Raw genomic sequence first — 19474 nt, forward strand, 5'->3', positions numbered from 1 at the left:
TCCTCTTCTCCTCGCAGATTGAAACCCACAAGCTGACCTTCCGCGAGAACGCCAAAGCCAAGACAGACCACGGGGCGGAAATCGTGTACAAGTCGCCGGTGGTGTCTGGGGACACGTCTCCACGGCACCTCAGCAATGTCTCCTCCACCGGCAGCATCGACATGGTAGACTCGCCCCAGCTCGCCACGCTAGCCGACGAGGTGTCTGCCTCCCTGGCCAAGCAGGGTTTGTGATCAGGCCCCCGGGGCGGTCGATAATCGTGGAGAGAAGAGAGAGTGAGAGTGTGGAAAAAAAAAGAATAATGACCCGGCCCCGCCCTCTGCCCCCAGCTGCTCCTCGCAGTTCGGTGAATCGGTTCATCACTTAACCTGCTTTTATCGCTCGGCTTTGGCTCGGGACTTCAAAATCAGTGATGGGAATAAGAGCAAATTGCATCTTTCCAAATTGATTGGTGGGCTAATAATAAAATATTTTTTAAAAAACATTCAAAAACATGGCCACACCCAACATTTCCTCGGGCAATTCCTTTTGATTCTTTTTTTTTCCCCCTCCATGTAGAAGAGGGAGAAGGAGAGGCTCTGAAAACTGCTTCGGGGGGATTGCAAGGGACTGGGGGTGCCCACCGCCTCTGGCCCCGTCGTGGGGGTGTCACAGAGGCAGCGGCAGCAACAAAGGATTTGAAACTTGGTGTGTTTGTGGAGCCACAGGCAGACGATGTCAACCTTGTGTGAGTGTGACGGGTGGGGGTGGGGCGGGAGGCCACGGGGGAGGCCAGGGCAGGGGGTGGGCAGAGGGGAGGGGAAGGATGAGAAGGGGGAGTGGGAGAGGAAGCCACATGCCGGAGAGGAGATGCCCTCCTCCGCGCCACTGGGAGGGCCAAGGCCTCCGCCACCTGCCGTGTCTCAGACTGAGCGGCTGCCTGTCCTTGGTGGCCAGGGCCTGCTGCAAGTTGGTGTGCCACCCTCTGCAGGGCAGCCTGTGGGAGAAGGGACGGTGGGTAAGAAGAGAAGGCAAGCTGGCGGGAGGGTGGCACCCCGTGGATGACCTCCTTGGAAAGGACTGACCTTGATGTTGGAGGGTGCTGGCCTCTTCCTCCCTCCCTGCAGGGTAGGGGGCCTGAGCTGAGGGGCTTCTCTCTGCTCCACAGAAACCCTGTTTTATTGAGTTCTGAAGGTTGGAACTGCAGCCATGATTTTGGCCACTTTGCAGACCTGGGACTTTAGGGCTAACCAGTTCTCTTTGTAAGGACTTGTGCCTCTTGGGAGACGTCCACCCGTTTCCAAGCCTGGGCCACCGGCATCTCTGGAGCGTGCAGGGGTCTGGGAGGCAGGTCCCGAGCCCCCTGTCCTTCCCACGGCCACTGCAGTCACCCCTGTCTGCCCCACTGTGCTGTTGTCTGCCATGAGAACCCAGTCACTGCCTATACCCCTCATCACATCACAATGTCCGAATTCTCAGCCTCACCACCCCCCTTCTCAGTAATGACCCTGGTTGGCTGCGGGAGGCACCTACTCCATACTGAGGGCGAAATTAAGGGAAGGTAAAGTCCAGGCACAAGAGTGGGACCCCAGCCTCTCACTCTCAGTTCCACTCATCCAACTGGGTCCCTCACCACGAATCTCATGACCTGATGCGGTGCCCTGCCTCCTCCTCCCATCGCAGAGGTGAGCCAGGGCACTGCTCAGCTATGACTCTAGGTGTCTCCCTAGGTGTCTTTGCCTTGTTGGCGTAGAGAGAGCCCCTTCCCCCGAGAAGGCCTGGCCCCTTCCTGTGCTGAGCCCGCAGCAGGAGGCTGGGTGTCCTGGCTGTCGGTGACAGCACCAGGATGGGCGGGCAAGGCACCCAGGGCAGGCCCACAGTCGCCCACTTCCACCCCAGCTTGTGGCTGCCAGACTCCCAGACAGCCCAGCCCGCTGCTCAGCTCCACCTGCATAGAATCAGCCCTCCACACCCCAAAAAGGGGAACACACCCCCTTCGAAATGGTTCTTTCTCCCCAGTCCCAGCTGGAAGCCATGCTGTCTGTTCTGCTGGAGCAGCTGAACATATACATAGATGTTGCCCTGCCCTCCCCATCTGCACCCTGTTGCGTTGTAGTTGGATTTGTCTGTTTATGCTTGGATTCACCAGAGTGACTATGATAGTGGAGAAAAAAAAAAAAAAAAAAAAAAAAGGACGCATGTATCTTGAAATGCTTGTAAAGAGGTTTCTAACCCACCCTCACAAGGTGTCTCTCACCTCCACGCTGGGATGCGTGTGGCCCGTGTGGCGCCGCCCTGCTGGGGCCTCCCAAGGTTTGAAAGGCTTTCCTCAGCATCCGGGACCCAACAGAGACCAGATTCTGGCATCTAAGGAGGCCGTTCAGCTGTGAAGAAGGCCTGAAGCACAGGATTAGGACTGAAGCGATGATGTCTCCTTCCCTGCTTCCCCTTGGGGCTCCCTGTGTCAGGGCAGAGAGTAGGTCTTGTGGCTGGTCTGGCTTGCGGCACGAGGATGGTTCTCTCTGGTCACAGCCCGAAGTCCCACAGCAGTCCTAAGGGAGGCTTACAACTCCTGCATCACAAGAAAAAGGAAGCCAGCGCCAGCTGGGGGGATCTGCAGCTCCCAGAAGCTCCATGAGCCTCAGCCACCCCTCAGGCTGGGTTCCTCTCCAAGCTCGCCCTCTGGAGGGGCAGCCCAGCCTCCCACCAAGGGCCCTGCGACCACAGCAGGGATTGGGATGAATTGCCTATCCTGGATCTGCTCCAGAGGCCCGAGCTGCCTGCCTGAGGAAGGATAAGTCGGGAGGCACTGTTCCCAAAGCCTTGACCAGAGCACCTCAGCCCACTGGCCTTGCACAAACTCCATCTGCTGCCATGAGAGAAGGGAAGCCGCCTTTGCAAAAAATTGCTGCCTAAAGAAACTCGGCAGCCTCAGGCTCAATTCTGCCACTTCTGGTTTGGGTACAGTTAAAGGCAACCCTGGGGGACTTGGCAGTAGAAATCCAGGGCATCCCCTGGGGCTGGCGACTTCATGTGCAGCTAGAGCTTTCCCCGCAAGAAGTTTCTGGGCCCAGAACGCTCCACCAGGAGGCTCCCTGCTGTTCGCCAAGTCCCAGCAATTCTCATAAGGGATCTGAGAATAAGGAGGAAATGTGGGGTAGAGATTTGGTGGTGGTTAGAGACATCCCCCCTCATTACTGCCAACAGTTTCGGCTGCATTTTTCACGTACCTCGGTTCCTCTTCCTGAAGTTCTTGTGCCCTGCTCTTCAGCACTGTGGGCCTTATACGATAGGCTCTGGGGTCTCCCCCTTGCGGGGCAGGCTCTTGGGGCCAGCCTAAGATCATGGTTTAGGGTGATCAGTGCTGGCAGATAAATTGCAAAGGCACACTGGCTTGTGACCTCAAATGACAATCCCCCCAGGGCTGGGCACTCCTCCCCTCCCCTCACTTCTCCCACCTGCAGAGCCAGTGTCCGTGGGTGGGCTAGATAGGATATGTATGCCGGCTCCTTCAAGCTGTTGACTCACTTTATCAATAGTTCCATTTAAATTGACTTCAATGGTGAGACTGTATCCTGTTTGCTATTGCTTATTGTGCTATGGGGGGAGGGGGGAGGAATGTGTAAGATAGTTAACATGGGTAAAGGGAGATCTTGGGGTGCAGCACTTAAATTGCCTCGTAACCCTTTTCATGATTTCAACCACATTTGCTAAAGGGAGGGAGCAGCCACGGGGTTAGAGGCCCTTGGGGTTTCTCTTTTCCACTGACAGCCTTTCCCAGGCAGCTGGCTAGTTCCCCATTCCCTCCCCAGCCAGGTGCAGGCGTAGCAATATGGACAGCTGGTTGCTTTGGCCTGCTGCCCTCTTTCAGGGGTCCTAAACCCACAATCATGCCTCCCTAAGACTCCCTAAGGCATCCTTCCTTTTAAGCCGTTGGCACCTCTGTGTCATCTCTCACATTGGCTCCAGACACAGCCTATGCTTCTGGCAGCTGAGATCACTCACTTCCCCCTCCTCATCTTTGTTGGAGCTCCAAGTAAAGCCACGAGGTCAGGGCGAGGGCAGAGGTGATCACCAGCTTGTCCCATCTACAGACCTGTGGCTTCGTAAGACTTCTGATTTCTCTTCAGCTTTGAAAAGGGTTACCCTAGGCACTGGCCTAGAGTCTCACCTCCTAATAGACTTAGCCCCATGAGTTTGCCATGTTGAGCAGGACAATTTCTGGCACTTGCAAGTCCCATGATTTCTTCGGTAATTGTGAGGGTGGGGGGAGGGACATGAAATCAGCTTAGCTTAGCTTCCTGTCTGTGAATGTCTATATAGTGTATTGTGTGTTTTAACAAATGATTTACACTGACTGTTGCCGTAAAAGTGAATTTGGAAATAAAGTTATTACTCTGATTAAATAAGGTCTCCATTCATGGATTCCAAGGACAAGAAAGTGATATACAATGTCTATTTTTTAAGTTCTCTCCCATTCACCCTTAGAGAATTTAGCCCAGAACAGGAAATGACAATATTATTAAAAGCTGGACATCAGGATTAACAGCTCTCTCTGGGGCCCTGAAGGTGAGAGTTCTCAGACTTGCTCATTTGCAGCTGATTCTCTCATTGTGATGCTGGCAAACCGTCCTAGTCCAATTCAAAGGGCAATACAAAGCCTTGTGGCTGACCTCACCATGCGGCACTCAGTTTGCAAGACCAGTGCCAGTGTATGCAAACCTGAGAAGGTTGGGGATGAAGATATGGGATCTTTCGTCCCTGGAAATTTAGTCCAGAGGCCTGGGGCTGGAGCAGAACACCAAGCCGATCAGCTTAATGAGTAGCTTAGATTCCTGCTAGGTTTAGAGAGCTGCCTTCTTCTTTCCTTTGGCACCTTATCATAGATTGAGGAGCATTTCTGCTAAACCAAGATAGGGATACCAAATAGCATCCTCCTAGCAATGCCACAAAGGAAAACAAAAACAAAACAGTAATCCATCAATATTATTCCTTAGCAACTACGTCCAAGGTCATGATACTGAATTCTTAGATTGTTTCAAAATACTACTTTTCTTTGATCTTCCTGATGTGTTTGCCACTGCAGGCAGATGTTTAAGTAGAACAGATTTTAACTGCAGCAACAGAAGCAGCAACAGGCCCGCAAAAGAGAAGTGCTATCTCAGAAAGCGTGGCTTTCAGAGCCACAAGACACAGCCTCACTGGCTGTTTCAGCTTGACTGCCATGCAAAGAAGAAGAGCAGAGGGAGAACCAGCCCCACCCACTTACTCATCTTGTATAAAGAAAAGCATCTACCAGCCTAGGCTACATAGTGAAACACTATCTCCACAAAAGACCCACGAAAATTAGCTGGGTATGGTGGCACAAGCCTACAGTCCCAGCTACTGGAGAGGCTTAGGTGGGAGGATCTCTTGAGCCCAGGAGATCCAGGCTGCAGTGAGCCAAGATTGCACCGCTGCACTCCAGCCTGGGCCATCGAGCAAGATCCCATCTCAAAAAATAAAAAAAGAAAAGCATATAACCTCCTCAGAAGAAAGATGCTATAATCTCAGGCAGCAGGCAAGAACCAACCCAGGCTCTACGCAAATTATGTATCTCACTGACCCCCACCAAACTTCAGAAAAATTTAATGGTGAGAAGCAAAATCTCCTTTAAAGAGCAATTTAGAATGGACAGAAAATATCATACAGCTGACTTCACTAGAGAGAAAGTGGATCAACTCCTTTCACTCAACAAAAAGAAAAAGGAGACGATCAATGCAGATCCCCTCACCTCCTGGCAGCCCTTACCCTCAGTGAAAAACCACCACTATTCTCTCTCTGGTGGCCATCAGATGAACCTGCGGCATTCCCACAAGACAGAATGGAGATTTTCCAAGGTATAGAGCAAGTCAGAGTACCCCAAAGAACGGCGCCAGAGAGCCAGCTCTGAGGCTGCCAACACTACCATACATACACAGTTCAGTAAGTCAAGAAAGGCCTGGTACACAGCATTCTGTAACTTTTTTTTTTATTTTTTTCAATTTTTCCTTCTTTTTTTTTTAAGCACTAGTCTGTGCTTTGCGAACAGAATCAAGACATTAACAAAGATCAGCTTCTCTGAAGAAAAGCATTTCTATAGAACAAAGACAGCTACATGTTTCGCTGCCATTACACAGCTCCAAAGCAGGAAAAGAAAATATTTACAAAATACAATTTTTTTTTCATTTTTTGTTTTTGTTTTTTTTTTTTCAATGCTAAAAGGGTTATTCAGAATTTTCAACCTTATAAATAGAAGAAGCACTTTATGCATAGGGATATGGTGCATTATTGTATTTTTTTTTAAAGAAACAATGACAAACCCTTTAACTTGCAAACAGAAAAAAAAAATCACTAATGTTGAAAATTGTGAAAAAACCCCAACCATTAAGCAGTTGTCTACTATTTTTATACGATTACAAAATGGCCAAAAAAAAAAAGTCTTCTCCCCCCCTCCCCCTTTTTGGTGATGTGATCATACAGGAGACAGGCACAAGGTTAACAGAGAAGGGTGAAGGGGGAACAATGGGAACCACAGCTAGGACCAGACAATGTTCCACAGGCAAGGGAAGCGTGAAAGACCAGGAGTGGAACTAACACCGACAGGGATCTGGATGTGAAGGAAACATGGCAAAGTGAATCAGAGAAAAAAAAAAAAAAACATCACACAGGGAGATGGCTGCTCACTTCCCACAACCCCCCATTTGCAGGGGAGTGAGAACAGAGGTTAAGTAGCCCTAACCCTACCTTCAGAGATCAGGATAGGTGGTAAAAACATTCCGAGTGGAAGGATGGGTTGTCAGTGTGTATGTGGCATTGGAGAGCGGACAGGGAAGGGTACCAAGGGTCATGATGAGGGGAACCTGAGCAGCCACAGCCAGGTTACTGCAGTTAAAGAGTCAAAACAGAGAAGACCAAATGCAGATGAAACAAAAAATAGGTATCTAAGTTCTGGGTGAGAAGGGAAAGCTGTTCTGCCGGCTGAGCACTCGGTGAGAGCAGCTGGCAGTTGCGGCAGAGAGGCTCTGGTGGGGATGTTCCAGCACGAAAAACCAAGGGGGACCCAGCCAGGAGGGCCACAGCTGAGCCAAGCCACAGATGGGAGGGGAGGGGGTAAGAACCCAGAGCACCCTGCCCCATTCCACCCTCGCTCGAGAAGGCCACGCTCAACTGGAGCCCTCTGCCCGCCAGGCTGTTCTGCCCTGCCCACAGGTGTGAGGGAGGGGGTGGTCATCTTCGATTGGTAAGTCCAGTGATTCAACAGTGCAGAGGATGTGCCAGGACCAGGCCAGCAGGGTCTCATCCTGAACTTCTGTTTGCCAACGGGAGGAAGTGCTCAGGTGTGTGACAAGAAAACATGGAAACAAAAACAAAACAAAAATTAAAACGAGAGAAAAAAAATACCAAAGTAGGATCTAAATTCCTTAAGTTCACTAAAAACTGTGAAAATTTCCGGCATATGATGTTTGAATATCAAACGCAGAGATTTCTGAAGCTTTAATGCCAATAGTTAGTGAGTCTGTTTAGATTCTTATCTCCCGCTCATCTGTGAGTTGGGCGCTGTGCTGTGGCTGCTGCCACCAGATGCCGACTCTTGAGGGGGACAGTGGGAGGCGAGGTGGGTGCTGCCTCTGTCTCCCGGCCAGTCTTGCTGCCTGAGGTGCGTCGAGTGCAGCGGGCTGCTCGCTCCTGTGCATCCAGCTGGTCCTCACACTCCGCCTGGGGACTGTGCGCCAGGGGGAAGGTCCGCCGCTCCCAGGGCTGGACAGACTGTAGGCAGACAAGTTGCTCTGTGAGGACCCAGTCCCAGCCAGCCTGCTTCCTACTTCAAGGCCCTGCCACAAACCTTGTGGCCGGAGACTAGGACCAGTCTATCTAGCGTTCCTGGGACAGTCTGGGAACACCCCTCCTAGGGTGTACCCAGACAAACGTATTGATCATTTAGCAATGATAAATATAGTTCCACTGAATGTTGAGGAGGTCAATTTAAGTGTGGCCCTTTGTCCCTTCAAAAAGGGGGAGGGGATGGCTTATGATGTAGGTCCCTCTTCAGCAGGTGCTGTCCCTTCCTGGTTCCATCCCCCAACCATGCCAACCCCACCCAAGGGCTGTGTCCCTTACCTGTTCATCCAGACCCAGCTCTGGCGTGGAACAACGGGTATCCTCACTGGCTAAGTGTCGCGGAGTGTCCCGAGCCACAGGGGTGAGGGGTGCTGAGTGCAATTCCGGGCTAATGGGGCTCCTAGGGGACTGACCATGAGAGTATTCTGACAAAGAGTGGCTACTGCTGACATCAGGGGAGGCAGGCTGGGGGGTGGAGGGGTTGGCACTGCCCAGCTGGGGGGTTGTCCGGCCGTCTGATGACCTGTAGGACCTGTACACCAAGGAATGCAAAACTGAGTGCCTGGAAAATGTTTACTTATGGGGGTAAAGGGCATGAAAAAAGCATCCCCACTGGAGGAGTTGAGGCAAACAAAGACCAACAGATTTTCCTTAGGATCCAGCAACTCTCATTTCTTTCCACTACCCTCTGGAGGGGTAGGTATACAACATCTACCATCCCAAGAAAAAAGCATGGCTGAACAACGCAACGGGCGAGTCCATAGCAAAGTGCCTAGTGAATTCAGGAAGTTAGGGAGATTCGTGTAGGCTTTGAAAACTGTAGTCAAAGAAAAAAAAGTAAAATAAGAGTTCGCAAAACTTTCTACTTGAGAATCCCGAGGGTTTCTGCCACTGTTAACAATAAATGGAGACAGGGGAGTGATGGACGTTAAGGGGGGCAGTTTCTTCAAGTGGCATCACAAAGCCACTGTCCAAAGGAAGGTTAACTTGTAATGAGGCCTTCCAAGCTCCCCTGGTTGAATCACCAAGACCCCGCAACTGTCTTCCAAATGCCACAGATCATGGGAATTCATCAGAATTGAACAGTGACTCCTCAGCAAGGATCCAACACTTGGCTCCTTGTATCTCCACCAGTTCCAACAAACACCAAGGAACTTCTGAGCTCTTTGCCACTGCCAGTAGATGAGTATGATGAGCAACCAAGAGGCAGTAGCAATTCCACAGACTCAAGGAGGGCCCAAACTCCCTGTCCACCCTCTCTCCACAGGCCCCGGGGACCCATGCCTGCCCCATCACCTGCTGCCTCGCCGCTGGGGTGGCACACTCGTGGTCCACAGCCACCGTGCCCTCTCCATCTCCTCACATTTGGCATGCAGGGCGGCGAAAGCTGCGTCAGATAGGTCTTCAATCTGCAATAGAGCAGCTTCATCGATCTCGTCTTTTCTCCAGGAGTTAAAAACCAGTCCCACCCCATTCTAGGTTCTTCCGTGTCACAAGAGAATACAAGGAGCTTGCACTTGACACCCACAGGTATTGAGGCCATTTAGGGTGTGTGCACTCGTGTGTGTGTGTGTGTGTGTGTGTGTGTGCATGCATGTGTACACACGTGTTCTTCTAACAGAAGAACCAGGCCATTACCTCCTCATTCTCCTCATCAGGACTCCCCTTCAGAGACTGAAGATCAACCTCCCGCCAGCTGCAAAACCAAGAGTAGACAATCATGAGACGGCAAGCAGGCTACAACCGGGGGCAGGGTCAAAGTGTCCATGCAAGGATGAGAATCCTGCACCCGTGGGTGACACTGCTCTCTGCCAGATAGACTCTGCTCTATCATAGCTCAGTCTCCTTACCCCATCAAGGCCTGTGAAATTGGCCACCTACTCAAATGCCCGCAAAGGCCAGAAATGAGACAAGCAGCCTATGGTAGGGCTGAGGCTGAGAGACTGTGACAAACTCAAGAAAAGAAACCTGTTTAAAGGGGACCACCACTGTTCAGGACCAGCTGATTGCTCCCATCTGGAAATGCACATCCAGGGTTGCCTAATCTTCTGTTTGGCAACAAAAGCCAGAAACAAAGATTTTTATGTGAAATCCTGCTTTGATGTTGACAACAAATTCAGTATTTTTTTTTTTTTGAGATGGAGTCTCGCTCTGTCGCCCAGGCTGGAGCGCAGTGGCCCACAGTCTCTGCTCACTGCAAGCTCCACCTCCCGGGTTCACGCCAGTCTCCTGCCTTAGCCTCCCAAGTAGCTGGGACTACAGGCACCCACCACCACACCCAGCTAATTTTCTGTATATTTTTTAGTAGAGATGGGGTTTCACCATGTTAGCCAGGATGGTCTGGATCTCCTGACCTTGTGATCCACCCGCCTCGGCCTCCCAAAGTGCTGGGATTACAGGCGTGAGTCACCGTGGCCGGCCAAATTCAGTATTTTAAAACATACTGTATGTGTTGACAAAACCTGTCTCTAGACCAGTGAGTGAGTGGCCTACCAGGTTGTGACTGCTGGCTCGTTTGGTGTATTCCTATAATGGAATGAGAGAAAACTATATACATAAATAATTGTGTTCTTATCAGTAAAGAATTTCTCTTTTTTTTTTTTTTTTTTTTTTGGAGACGGAGTCTCGCTCTGTCGCCCAGGCTGGAGTGCAGTGGCCAGATCTCAGCTCACTGCAAGCTCCGCCTCCCGGGTTTACGCCATTCTCCTGCCTCAGCCTCCCGAGTAGCTGGGACTACAGGCGCCCACCACCTTGCCCGGCTAGTTTTTTGTATTTTTTAGTAGAGACGGGGTTTCACCATGTTAGCCAGGATGGTCTCTATCTCCTGACCTCGTGATCCGCCCGTCTCGGCCTCCCAAAGTGCTGGGATTACAGGCTTGAGCCACCGCGCCCGGCCAAGAATTTCTCTTAATGAGAATACAGAACCAAAGACAAGGGCCCAAGTCTAGGTCAGAAGAGAAGAGGGAAAAAGGGCAATAGCAGGAAGAATGGGGAGAGGGACCAACTATTCTGAGCTTCTACCTGGGAGTAAGGATTTCCTTGTATTGCAGTTTCTCTACGCGAGTTGTTGCAGCAACAGACATTGGGATGACAATGTTGTTAATATCAAATGAGCTCTCTCCCCTTCTCCTCCTAACTGGCTGCTGCTGTAAGATAAAAATTAAGTTTAAAAGGGAGGTACAATTTTACAGACATCAAATCATTCATCTAAGACTTAAAGCAAGATCACCAATAACCAGGCATCTGGGTCCTTGGGTTGAAGCTGAGCAGTGACCATAGGAGCTGCTCCCACCTAGGAGTCAGTCTTCAACAGCAAAAACCTTGCGGAGAAATACTAGGTGGTCGTGAGGAGTTATTCCTATTCATAAATCCCACTGGTCACCCTCTTCCTTCAAGGGCTCATGTGTAAATTTCATAGGGGTGGGTACCTGGGATCTTAACTGTTGGGGTTTCTACTCCATATACACCTCTATTAACCTCCTCTCCTTTTACAATCCTCATTTCCCGCCTTTATCCCCATTTATGACTTGAGACTCATAGTGGCCCCTCCCCAAAAAGCAATGCTTGAAAGCTTATCCTGAAAGATGCCCAAAGGATAGGCTGATCTCAGTAGATCATCCAACCTTGGTTGTCATGAATGCACCTCCTTCTCGAAGATCTGAACTCTTCAGCTAAATCTGCACCCACCATCTGCTCAGTCTTTATGTGATTTCCCCTCTTTTGATGATTCTTGGGGAAACATGTGAGAGCTTTCTAGCTGTATCAAAGGAGATGAATGGAGGGCAACTGAAGAGGAGAACCTGACTATACCTCACATTCCTGGTGAAAGGAAATTTGCTTCTATAGGAAGTTGAGAAGAGCAAACTCTAAGAAAAATAAGACTTCCAAGGATAGAATATCAGAGGCAGAGGTAGGCATCTATAGTAGCTGGGAGACCAGGGAACTAAATGGCTTAAGTCTCTTGGATGGAAGAAAAAGTCTACTACCTGCTGCTGCCCAGATAGTTAATACCCTATCCTGAAACAGAAACTAGCAACTGAGCTGTGAGAGGCCAGAGTGAAACAGTGGCATAACAAACACGCTGCCATGGCAACAAAACAGCTGGAAAACACCTCAGAGGCTGCATTTACACCTAAACCACTAAGTGTGGTCAGCCCACAGGGAAGGGGTTGGTGGAGGAAAGAAGTCCCCTACAACTAACCACTCTATCCTCTGTTCCTGGAGGGTGAGATACAATCATCTTAGGACATTCTCAGAGAATGTTAAAAGTCAGCACTTCCTGGGCCAGAGTTTCAGTCACTGTCATTTATAATTTCAGATGACCACAATGCCCTTTTCACTTCAATTTCTTTCTCTATTAAATTACATGACTGTCAGTGACCTCAGAAATTTAGGATATCTGGTTAACCAAAATGGTTAAACAGACTTTTGGGAATCTTGCCTGAGTTCTGTAGTTGAGGATTAGTGATCTCATACCCAGAGACCTCTGCCACTGCCAGATCTCTGCGGCAATTATACATCCCACTACAAGAAATGCATCTTTTTTGTTTGTTTTTGAGACGGAGTCTCGCTCTGTCGCCTGGGGCTGGAGTGCAGTGGCCGGATCTCAGCTCATTGCAAGCTCCGCCTCCCGGGTTCACGCCATTCTCCTGCCTCAGCCTCCCGAGTAGCTGGGACTACAGGCGCCCGCCACCTCGCCCGGCTAGTTTTTTGTATTTTTTAGTAGAGACGGGGTTTCACCATATTAGCCAGGACAGTCTTGATCTCCTGACCTTGTGATCCGCCCGTCTCGGCCTCCCAAAGTGCTGGGATTACAGGCTTGAGCCACCGCGCCCGGCCAAGAAATGCATCTTAAGAAAGCCTCAAGAGAGAGAGTCTTCCCAGTATAAATGTGAATAAATGTGAAACTGCTGGCAGAAACACGTATATACTTTCCCTGAAACTTCTTGGGCTTGTTATTAGAACCTTCCAGAAAAAGAGAGTGGAGCAGGTTGTGGGATGGTTCCACGGGCTCTGTATCTCATCCTTCACCTAGACATGCCCCCAATTCTGTCAGCTACTCATTTGGTGTAAATTAACTAGTATCTCCTATTTAGAGCAAGAGATAGAGAGCAGGTGATGAGAATAAAACTGATTCCCAAACTTGGTTGTATATCAGAAGCAAGATTAAGGAGTATTTAAAAAAAAAAAAAAAAAAAGGTTCTAGGACTCCCCCCGCTCTTTTATAAAATCAGAATCTTTTTGTTTGTTTGTTTAAGAGATGAGGTCTCACTGTGTTGCCCAGGCTGGACTCAATCTCCTGGGCCGCAATGATCTTCCTGAGTAGCTGGAGCTATAAGCATGCAAGATCACACCCAGCAACAAATCAGATCTTTAGAAGTGTTTGGTTGGTTTGTTTTGTCTTTTAAAGCTGCTAAGGTGATTTTGATGCAGCTAATGGCTTTTGGGAGGCACTGACACAAACACTCCCTCTCCTCTGTAGTGGCCTCTGGCTTCTTTCCCTGATTTCAAGGACAGCTGGCCCTCTGTATCCATGGGTTCAACTAATTGTGGATTGAAAATATTTTGGGGGGAAAAATTGAGTCTGTACTGAACAGGTACAGATTTTTCTTGTCATTATTCCTTAAACAATACAGCATACTATTTATATAACATTTACACTGCATTAGGTATTATCAGTAATCTGGAGACGATTTTAAGTATATGGGATTTAAAGCATATGCATACATTATATGCAAATACTGTGCCATTTTATATTAGGGACGTGAGCAACTATAGATTTTGCTATCTATGGGAGGTCCAGAACCAATTTTCTTTTTTTGAGACAGAATCTCACTGCGACGCCCAGGCTTGAGTGTAATGGCTTGATCTCCGCTCACTGGAACCTCCACTTCCCGGTTCAAGTGATTCTCCTGCTTCAGCCTCTACAGTAGCTGGAACTACAGGCACATGCCACCATGCCCAGTTAATTTTTGTATTTTTAGTAGGGATGGGGTTTCACCTTATTGGCCAGAATGGTCTCGAACTCCTGACCTCAAGTGATCCACCCGCCTCAGCTGCCTCCCCAAGTGCTGGGATTATAGGCGTGAGCCACTGCGCCTGGCCTATCTTCTTTTACATAAATCTAGAGTCTTTGAGAGCCTCAGGGGTTAGCATAGGGCTATACACAAAATTTTTACTCAATAAATAGTAAAAATTTCAAGTGATCCAGGCCTAATTTAACATTCTCCAGACACAGAAATATTGAAGTGCTCACTAAGTCCTGAATCTCTGACTTCAGATTTTCTATCAGAATTAGTTTAGACTCTCTTTTATAAATACTTTGGTTATCTGAAACTCTTTGCTGCTGGATAACTGAGTATGTGAGGGACACTACACACCTATTTAGATAAAATTTGTGGGTGAGGGGGATACAGAAAGGGAAAGAGCAAAGAGACCATTTGGAAAAGATTGATTTGTAACAGCAAAGAGAGAACAACGTGAATTCCTACCTGATCACAGGAGCCTAGTGAGTCCATTTTATGAGCTTGGAAGTTTCCTGAGCTAGGCTCTGAAGGAACTTCCTAAGTTGCCTCTGCAATACCCTCACCCAGGTTTAGCCTGTGTGGTGTAATGGTAAAAGAGCTGGCTCTACAGTCAGGCTGCCTGAGTTTGAATCATAATTATAACCCTCACAAGCTGCCTTGACAGTTTTCACACATACAACTTGAAATCCACAGTACCAACCTACATCTCAACAGGCATTGTAACATGTAACACATGTAAATCACTGATCACTGGCATGTACTAAGTGTTCAATAAACATTACAGTTACAGAGTTTTACATTTACCATTACATTGTAATTATTATTATTATTTTTTTGAGACGGAGTCTCGCTCTGTCGCCCAGGCTGGAGTGCAGTGGCGCGATCTCGGCTCACTACAAGCTCCGCCTCCCGGGTTTACGCCACTCTCCTGCCTCAGCCTCCCGAGTAGCTGGGACTACAGGCGCCTGCCATCTCGCCCGGCTAGTTTTCTGTATTTTTAGTAGAGACGGGGTTTCACCGTGTAGACCAGGATGGTCTCGATCTCCTGACCTCGTGATCCACCCGTCTCAGCCTCCCAAAGTGCTGGGATTACAGGCTTGAGCCACCGCGCCCGGCCTACATTATAATTATTATACAAAAAGGACCTTTTGAGTAGGTACAGAGCAGCTACAGGTATATATGTTCAAAGAGGGCACACTTGAGGAATTAAAACATTAGAATGAAATTAAAGGAAATGTCTCTGGAATAGCTGTGCAAACTGCTTCCAAATGGAGTGTGTTATTGTAAAATCTGGTGTGTGCACGCCAAATGTCCTGCCATGGGGGCCTGCTGGATCTGTAATTCTGCTCTGTATACCTAAAAAGCATGGACTCTGCCTTCTCCCTTCCCTTCTCTTCTGGTACCCTCAAGCCTAGTGTTTATTCTCAGTACTTCACCTCCACTCACCCGGAAAGTAAAACCAAGGAAATCAAACACTGCTTCCAATGCCCATGGGAATCTCCCCTCTACCCCTCCTCTCATGTTCACTTCTTGGGCCAACAGGATTAGGGCCATGGAATTTTTGAGTTCTCTGTGAAACTTAGTCCAACAGATCTTGAATAGTCACATATCACCGTAAGAGTTTGTCCCTGCATCAAGCTTTCTATGGATGGCTCAGCATAAATCCATCTCGACTATGAAAAATTCAAGAAAAACAACAGAAGGTCAAGTACCATGACTTTGACTTAAAAATGGTACAGACATACATACATACATCATGATGAGCTGAGTTCCTATAAATGCCCTGGGCTTTATAACCCACCCTCACACTGTCCTCTGGAGCCACTTGAGTGAGCTGTGACCTGCAGAAGGAGTGTCCGGCCAACCGCACACAGGTACTTACCGATGTGCTGGCTGTAACCTGTGAGTTAGAGCTGGCGGGTGCAGGGGAGTCTGAGGAGGTGGAGAGCTGTCGCACCAAGGGACTGTGTGGAGGATGGTGGGTGGCTGCCAAGTAGCTCGAACTGCTCATGTCTGTGTGATGCTTCAACACTGCAGAAGTCAACAGAAAAGAGAAATACACGGCTATCTTAACCAGCGTTACTTCTAACACAAGCTTGGAATAGCAGCAATACATACTAAAGGCAAAAATGTTTTCTATGCCTAGAGGATAAAAAGGTGAAGCACACTAGTTGTGGGAAGTAGGGGCAGGGCAGAGGTTGCTGTAGCAGTTAAGAAGTGACCTGCATTTAGAAGCAGTAGCGTCCCTCTACTCTGCCTTCCTAGAAAGTGAAGGACAAAGCTGGGGGCAATTAAGAGAAGCCTAGGATGCCCCAGAAAGCCCTGAGCAGGTGCAGTTGCAGGTAGAGGTGCCATGGGCCTGGCCCTACCTTCACTTCTCTCAGATGAATGGTCTCGCAATCTCATTTTGCTGTGGTTTGGGTCATGCACGGGTGGCGGTGGGTTGAGCAAGCGCTCTGCTTTTGGCGCTGTCACTCGCTCCACCATGGGCACGGCCCCCACATCGTCTAAGTGCTGCCTGTGGGTCCTGTCAGGCCGGGTTTGGTGATGGGACAGCTCTGAAGAGGGGAACAGAAAAAGAGCTGTGAAATATGTCCTCTCAAATATTTTCTTATTCGAGTTCCAAGCTCTCGAGTTCTCTCTAGGCCAATGTTGTATACCCAGGGCAGCAGGACAGTCCTTCAGGACTGAAGTTTCTAGTAATTTGCACAATGGCTAGGATAGGCATAGGGAGCCCAGAACCAGAGAAACATGTCACCAGGATACAGAAGACACCTGACCGTAGATGAACCCAATGCTATGCCATTGCTGGCTGTTCACTGAGCATTTTGGGTCTTGCTCCAAGATCCATGGTGTCTAGAATAGCTCCCGAAGTCCATCTGAGAGCATCCAAGACAAGCAGAAGCAGTCACTGTGAGCTGAATTTGTGTCGGTCAACTGCCTCTCCCACCCCCAACATGCATGCAAACTACAAATTTGAGAATATAAAAGGAATGAAAAGTCACTGATACTCTGGGGGACTTCCTGACTCCCTGACACTTACTGGCTGTTGTTAGGAAGGAGCTGACCAATTTGTGCCTGTCCTTACGAGCTGGATCTGGCAGATTGCCCGGCATGGGTGCTCTGTGCTTAAGTGATAACTTTTTGGGAGGTTTGATTTTGTCAAAAGGTTTGTTCTGCCACTGAGATTTCAGCATGCTCTGGAAATGCAGGCTTGTGGGAACATCTGCAAGAAACATAAAATGCTACAGGTTAGTCCAAACACCTGGCCTCTCTAGTGTTCAAGACCTACACTCCACCCTCCTTTTATTTGCCCAGTGGCCTCACACTTGGCAGGGCAAGTGCTGTCATACGGAAGATCTGTTTGTGTGAACATTACTGAAGGTCATTCTTCTATTTGCAAGCAGGTCACTTTTGCTTTTTACTTTCAAGTCCCAAGGGGGAAAAAAACAAAACACCTTTTTGTTTTGGTTGATGGAGTTTTTGTTCTTGTGTCCTTGTTTGAAAACATCCTGTTTCTATTCTAGAGATTTAAAAACATATTTAAGCCTACTTCTTTTCTATCAATATAGAGTTAATCTGGATACAATTATTCAACAATATTCATTATCTATGTTAAAAGGCACTGTACTGAGTACTCCATCCTCTCTCCAAATAATAACTACATACCATTCTCCTTCCTTCCTCTGCAGCTCCGCCAATTCCCATCATGAGATTCCCAGGGATTTTTAGCTGACTAGTTAATGTTCAATATCACAAATCAGCATCTTTTGGACTGAATTTTTTTTGCTGTTTCTTATCTTTCCATTTTCTTAGATTTTTTCCAAGAATATATCCTTGAGTAATTCCTTTAGGAAAGGAATTTCTAGATTTAAACCATTTTCCTCTCAAACATTTAAAGCTATTCTTCCATGTATTCTAATATCCAGTGCTGTATTTAAGAGGGAATCGGTTTCTTTCTTACTTGTAAGGTGGTCTGGTTTTTGCCTTTTAAGCTTTTGCAAAAAACAACAACAACAAAAAACTTGTGGTATTACACTGACTCTACAGATCAATTTCGGGAGAACTTCCATCTGTTCCGCCACCAACACTGAATCTTTCAATCTACCACTGACGTGGCATCTCTCTCTCCATTTATTTAGGTTTGTCTTGATTTTCTCTTGGCAGTGTTTAGTTATTTTTGACATACCACTCTTAAATACAATTTGTTAAGTTTATTCCTAAGAATTAATGTTTTCTGATAGGCAGAAGTTGGAAGAGTTTGCAGGGTTCAGAAGACGACAGGAAGATGAGGGAAAGTTCAGAACTTCTTAAGAGACTTGTTAAATAGTTTTGACCAAAATACTGATAGAAATATGGACAGCGAAGGCCAGGCTGACAAAGTCTCAGATGGAAATGATTAAAGATAGTACCTTTTAAAATTTCAATTTCCAGTTCTTCATTACTAGTATATAGAAACACAATAAACTGCTATATAATGACCTTGTAGCCTGTGAAACTACTTCGTTATAGGTTTTTTCTTGTTTATTCAGTAGGATTTTCTATAGACATAAGTACATCATCTACAAATGGAGACTGTTTTACCTTTTCTTTCCAACCTGTATTCCTTTGTTTACTTCTTGTGTATTACTCTGACTGGAACCTCTGGTGCTGATGTATAACTTTTAGATTTTCCTTTTTATGTTTTCAATATTCTGACATTTCACCACGATGGATAGTGGTGTGAGTCTGTTTTCAGGCTTCTACAAAGCTTTCCAGGGATATTTAAATCTGAAGGCCAGCACATTTTTCCTCACCTCCCAGTTCCTCCTGGGAATCAGTAACCACCTGGGGCATGCTCAGAAGTTCCCGCTAGAGTCCCTATCCACTGCTACAGAATAGAATGAAACACCACTACTTGAAGGAAGAAGGCTCTGGTGGCGTAAGAGGACAGGAGAGGACAATCTAACCTCAGCTATTCCAAAATGAGTCCAAATTTATCACCCAGACAAATGCCCAGGTCGTATCACTACTTCTGGGTCAAAAATCTCCTTCTAAGCAGCTCCCACCTCACAGCAACTTACTCCTGGCATGCGATTTGGGCTATTTTTCTATTTATTTTCTATTTATTTATTTATTTTATTTATTTATTTATTATTTATTTATTTCTATTTATTTTATTTATTTTCTATTTTATTTATTTTCTATTTATTTCTATTTATTTTATTATTTTCTATTTATTTCTCCACAGTTATCTTGTCTTTATCCATCTTTCAAAAATAAGTACAAATTCCAGTCACTGATAGCATGTCTTCTAGAACTACTAGAAATTTATACTGTTTAATATATTTTCTAAAAGCTTATGGGGTTTTGGCTCCCATAGAGCATAGAGGATATGCTCAATCTGAACTGGGGGTAACAAGGCAGGGAAAAAACGTCTAAATTAACATTACTGAACCATTATCTGCCAGGCACTGTGTATATCATGTGTGTGCCACTTAATCTTCGTAACAGTTCCATGAGGCAAGCACCATTATACTTAAAGATAGGGAACAGATGCAGAAAGGTGCATTAACTATGTCCAAGGTTACACAGTTTAACGAGTAACAACCAACTTTCAAACTCAGGAT

The 19474-nt window shown here is 47.4% G+C and overlaps 2 protein-coding genes across 9 annotated transcripts in view; one reads left to right on the plus strand and one right to left on the minus strand.

Moving 5' to 3' along the window:
* The window catches only part of MAPT (microtubule associated protein tau), a 133788-nt gene extending 129403 nt beyond the window's left edge, over positions 1-4385 (plus strand). For all 8 annotated transcript variants that reach the window (XM_023196183.2, XM_023196175.2, XM_023196176.2 and 5 more), the window contains one exon: positions 18-4385. In XM_023196183.2, the coding sequence (XP_023051951.2) occupies positions 18-233 (216 nt within the window). In that variant the 3' untranslated portion in view covers positions 234-4385. The remainder of the gene's footprint in view (positions 1-17) is intronic.
* Positions 4386-5972: 1587 nt separating this feature from the next.
* KANSL1 (KAT8 regulatory NSL complex subunit 1) overlaps positions 5973-19474 on the minus strand; it is a 67011-nt gene continuing 53509 nt past the window's right edge. The window contains exons 7-14 of the mRNA XM_023196164.2: positions 16909-17091; positions 16235-16423; positions 15748-15896; positions 10861-10985; positions 9478-9535; positions 9136-9248; positions 8119-8371; positions 5973-7767 (exon numbers count right to left, since the gene is read on the minus strand). Coding sequence (XP_023051932.1) covers positions 7540-7767; positions 8119-8371; positions 9136-9248; positions 9478-9535; positions 10861-10985; positions 15748-15896; positions 16235-16423; positions 16909-17091 — 1298 coding nt within the window. The 3' untranslated portion in view covers positions 5973-7539. The remainder of the gene's footprint in view (positions 7768-8118; positions 8372-9135; positions 9249-9477; positions 9536-10860; positions 10986-15747; positions 15897-16234; positions 16424-16908; positions 17092-19474) is intronic.

This window comes from Piliocolobus tephrosceles, chromosome 16 (assembly GCF_002776525.5).
Source record: "Piliocolobus tephrosceles isolate RC106 chromosome 16, ASM277652v3, whole genome shotgun sequence".
NCBI classification, from domain to species: domain Eukaryota; kingdom Metazoa; phylum Chordata; class Mammalia; order Primates; family Cercopithecidae; genus Piliocolobus; species Piliocolobus tephrosceles.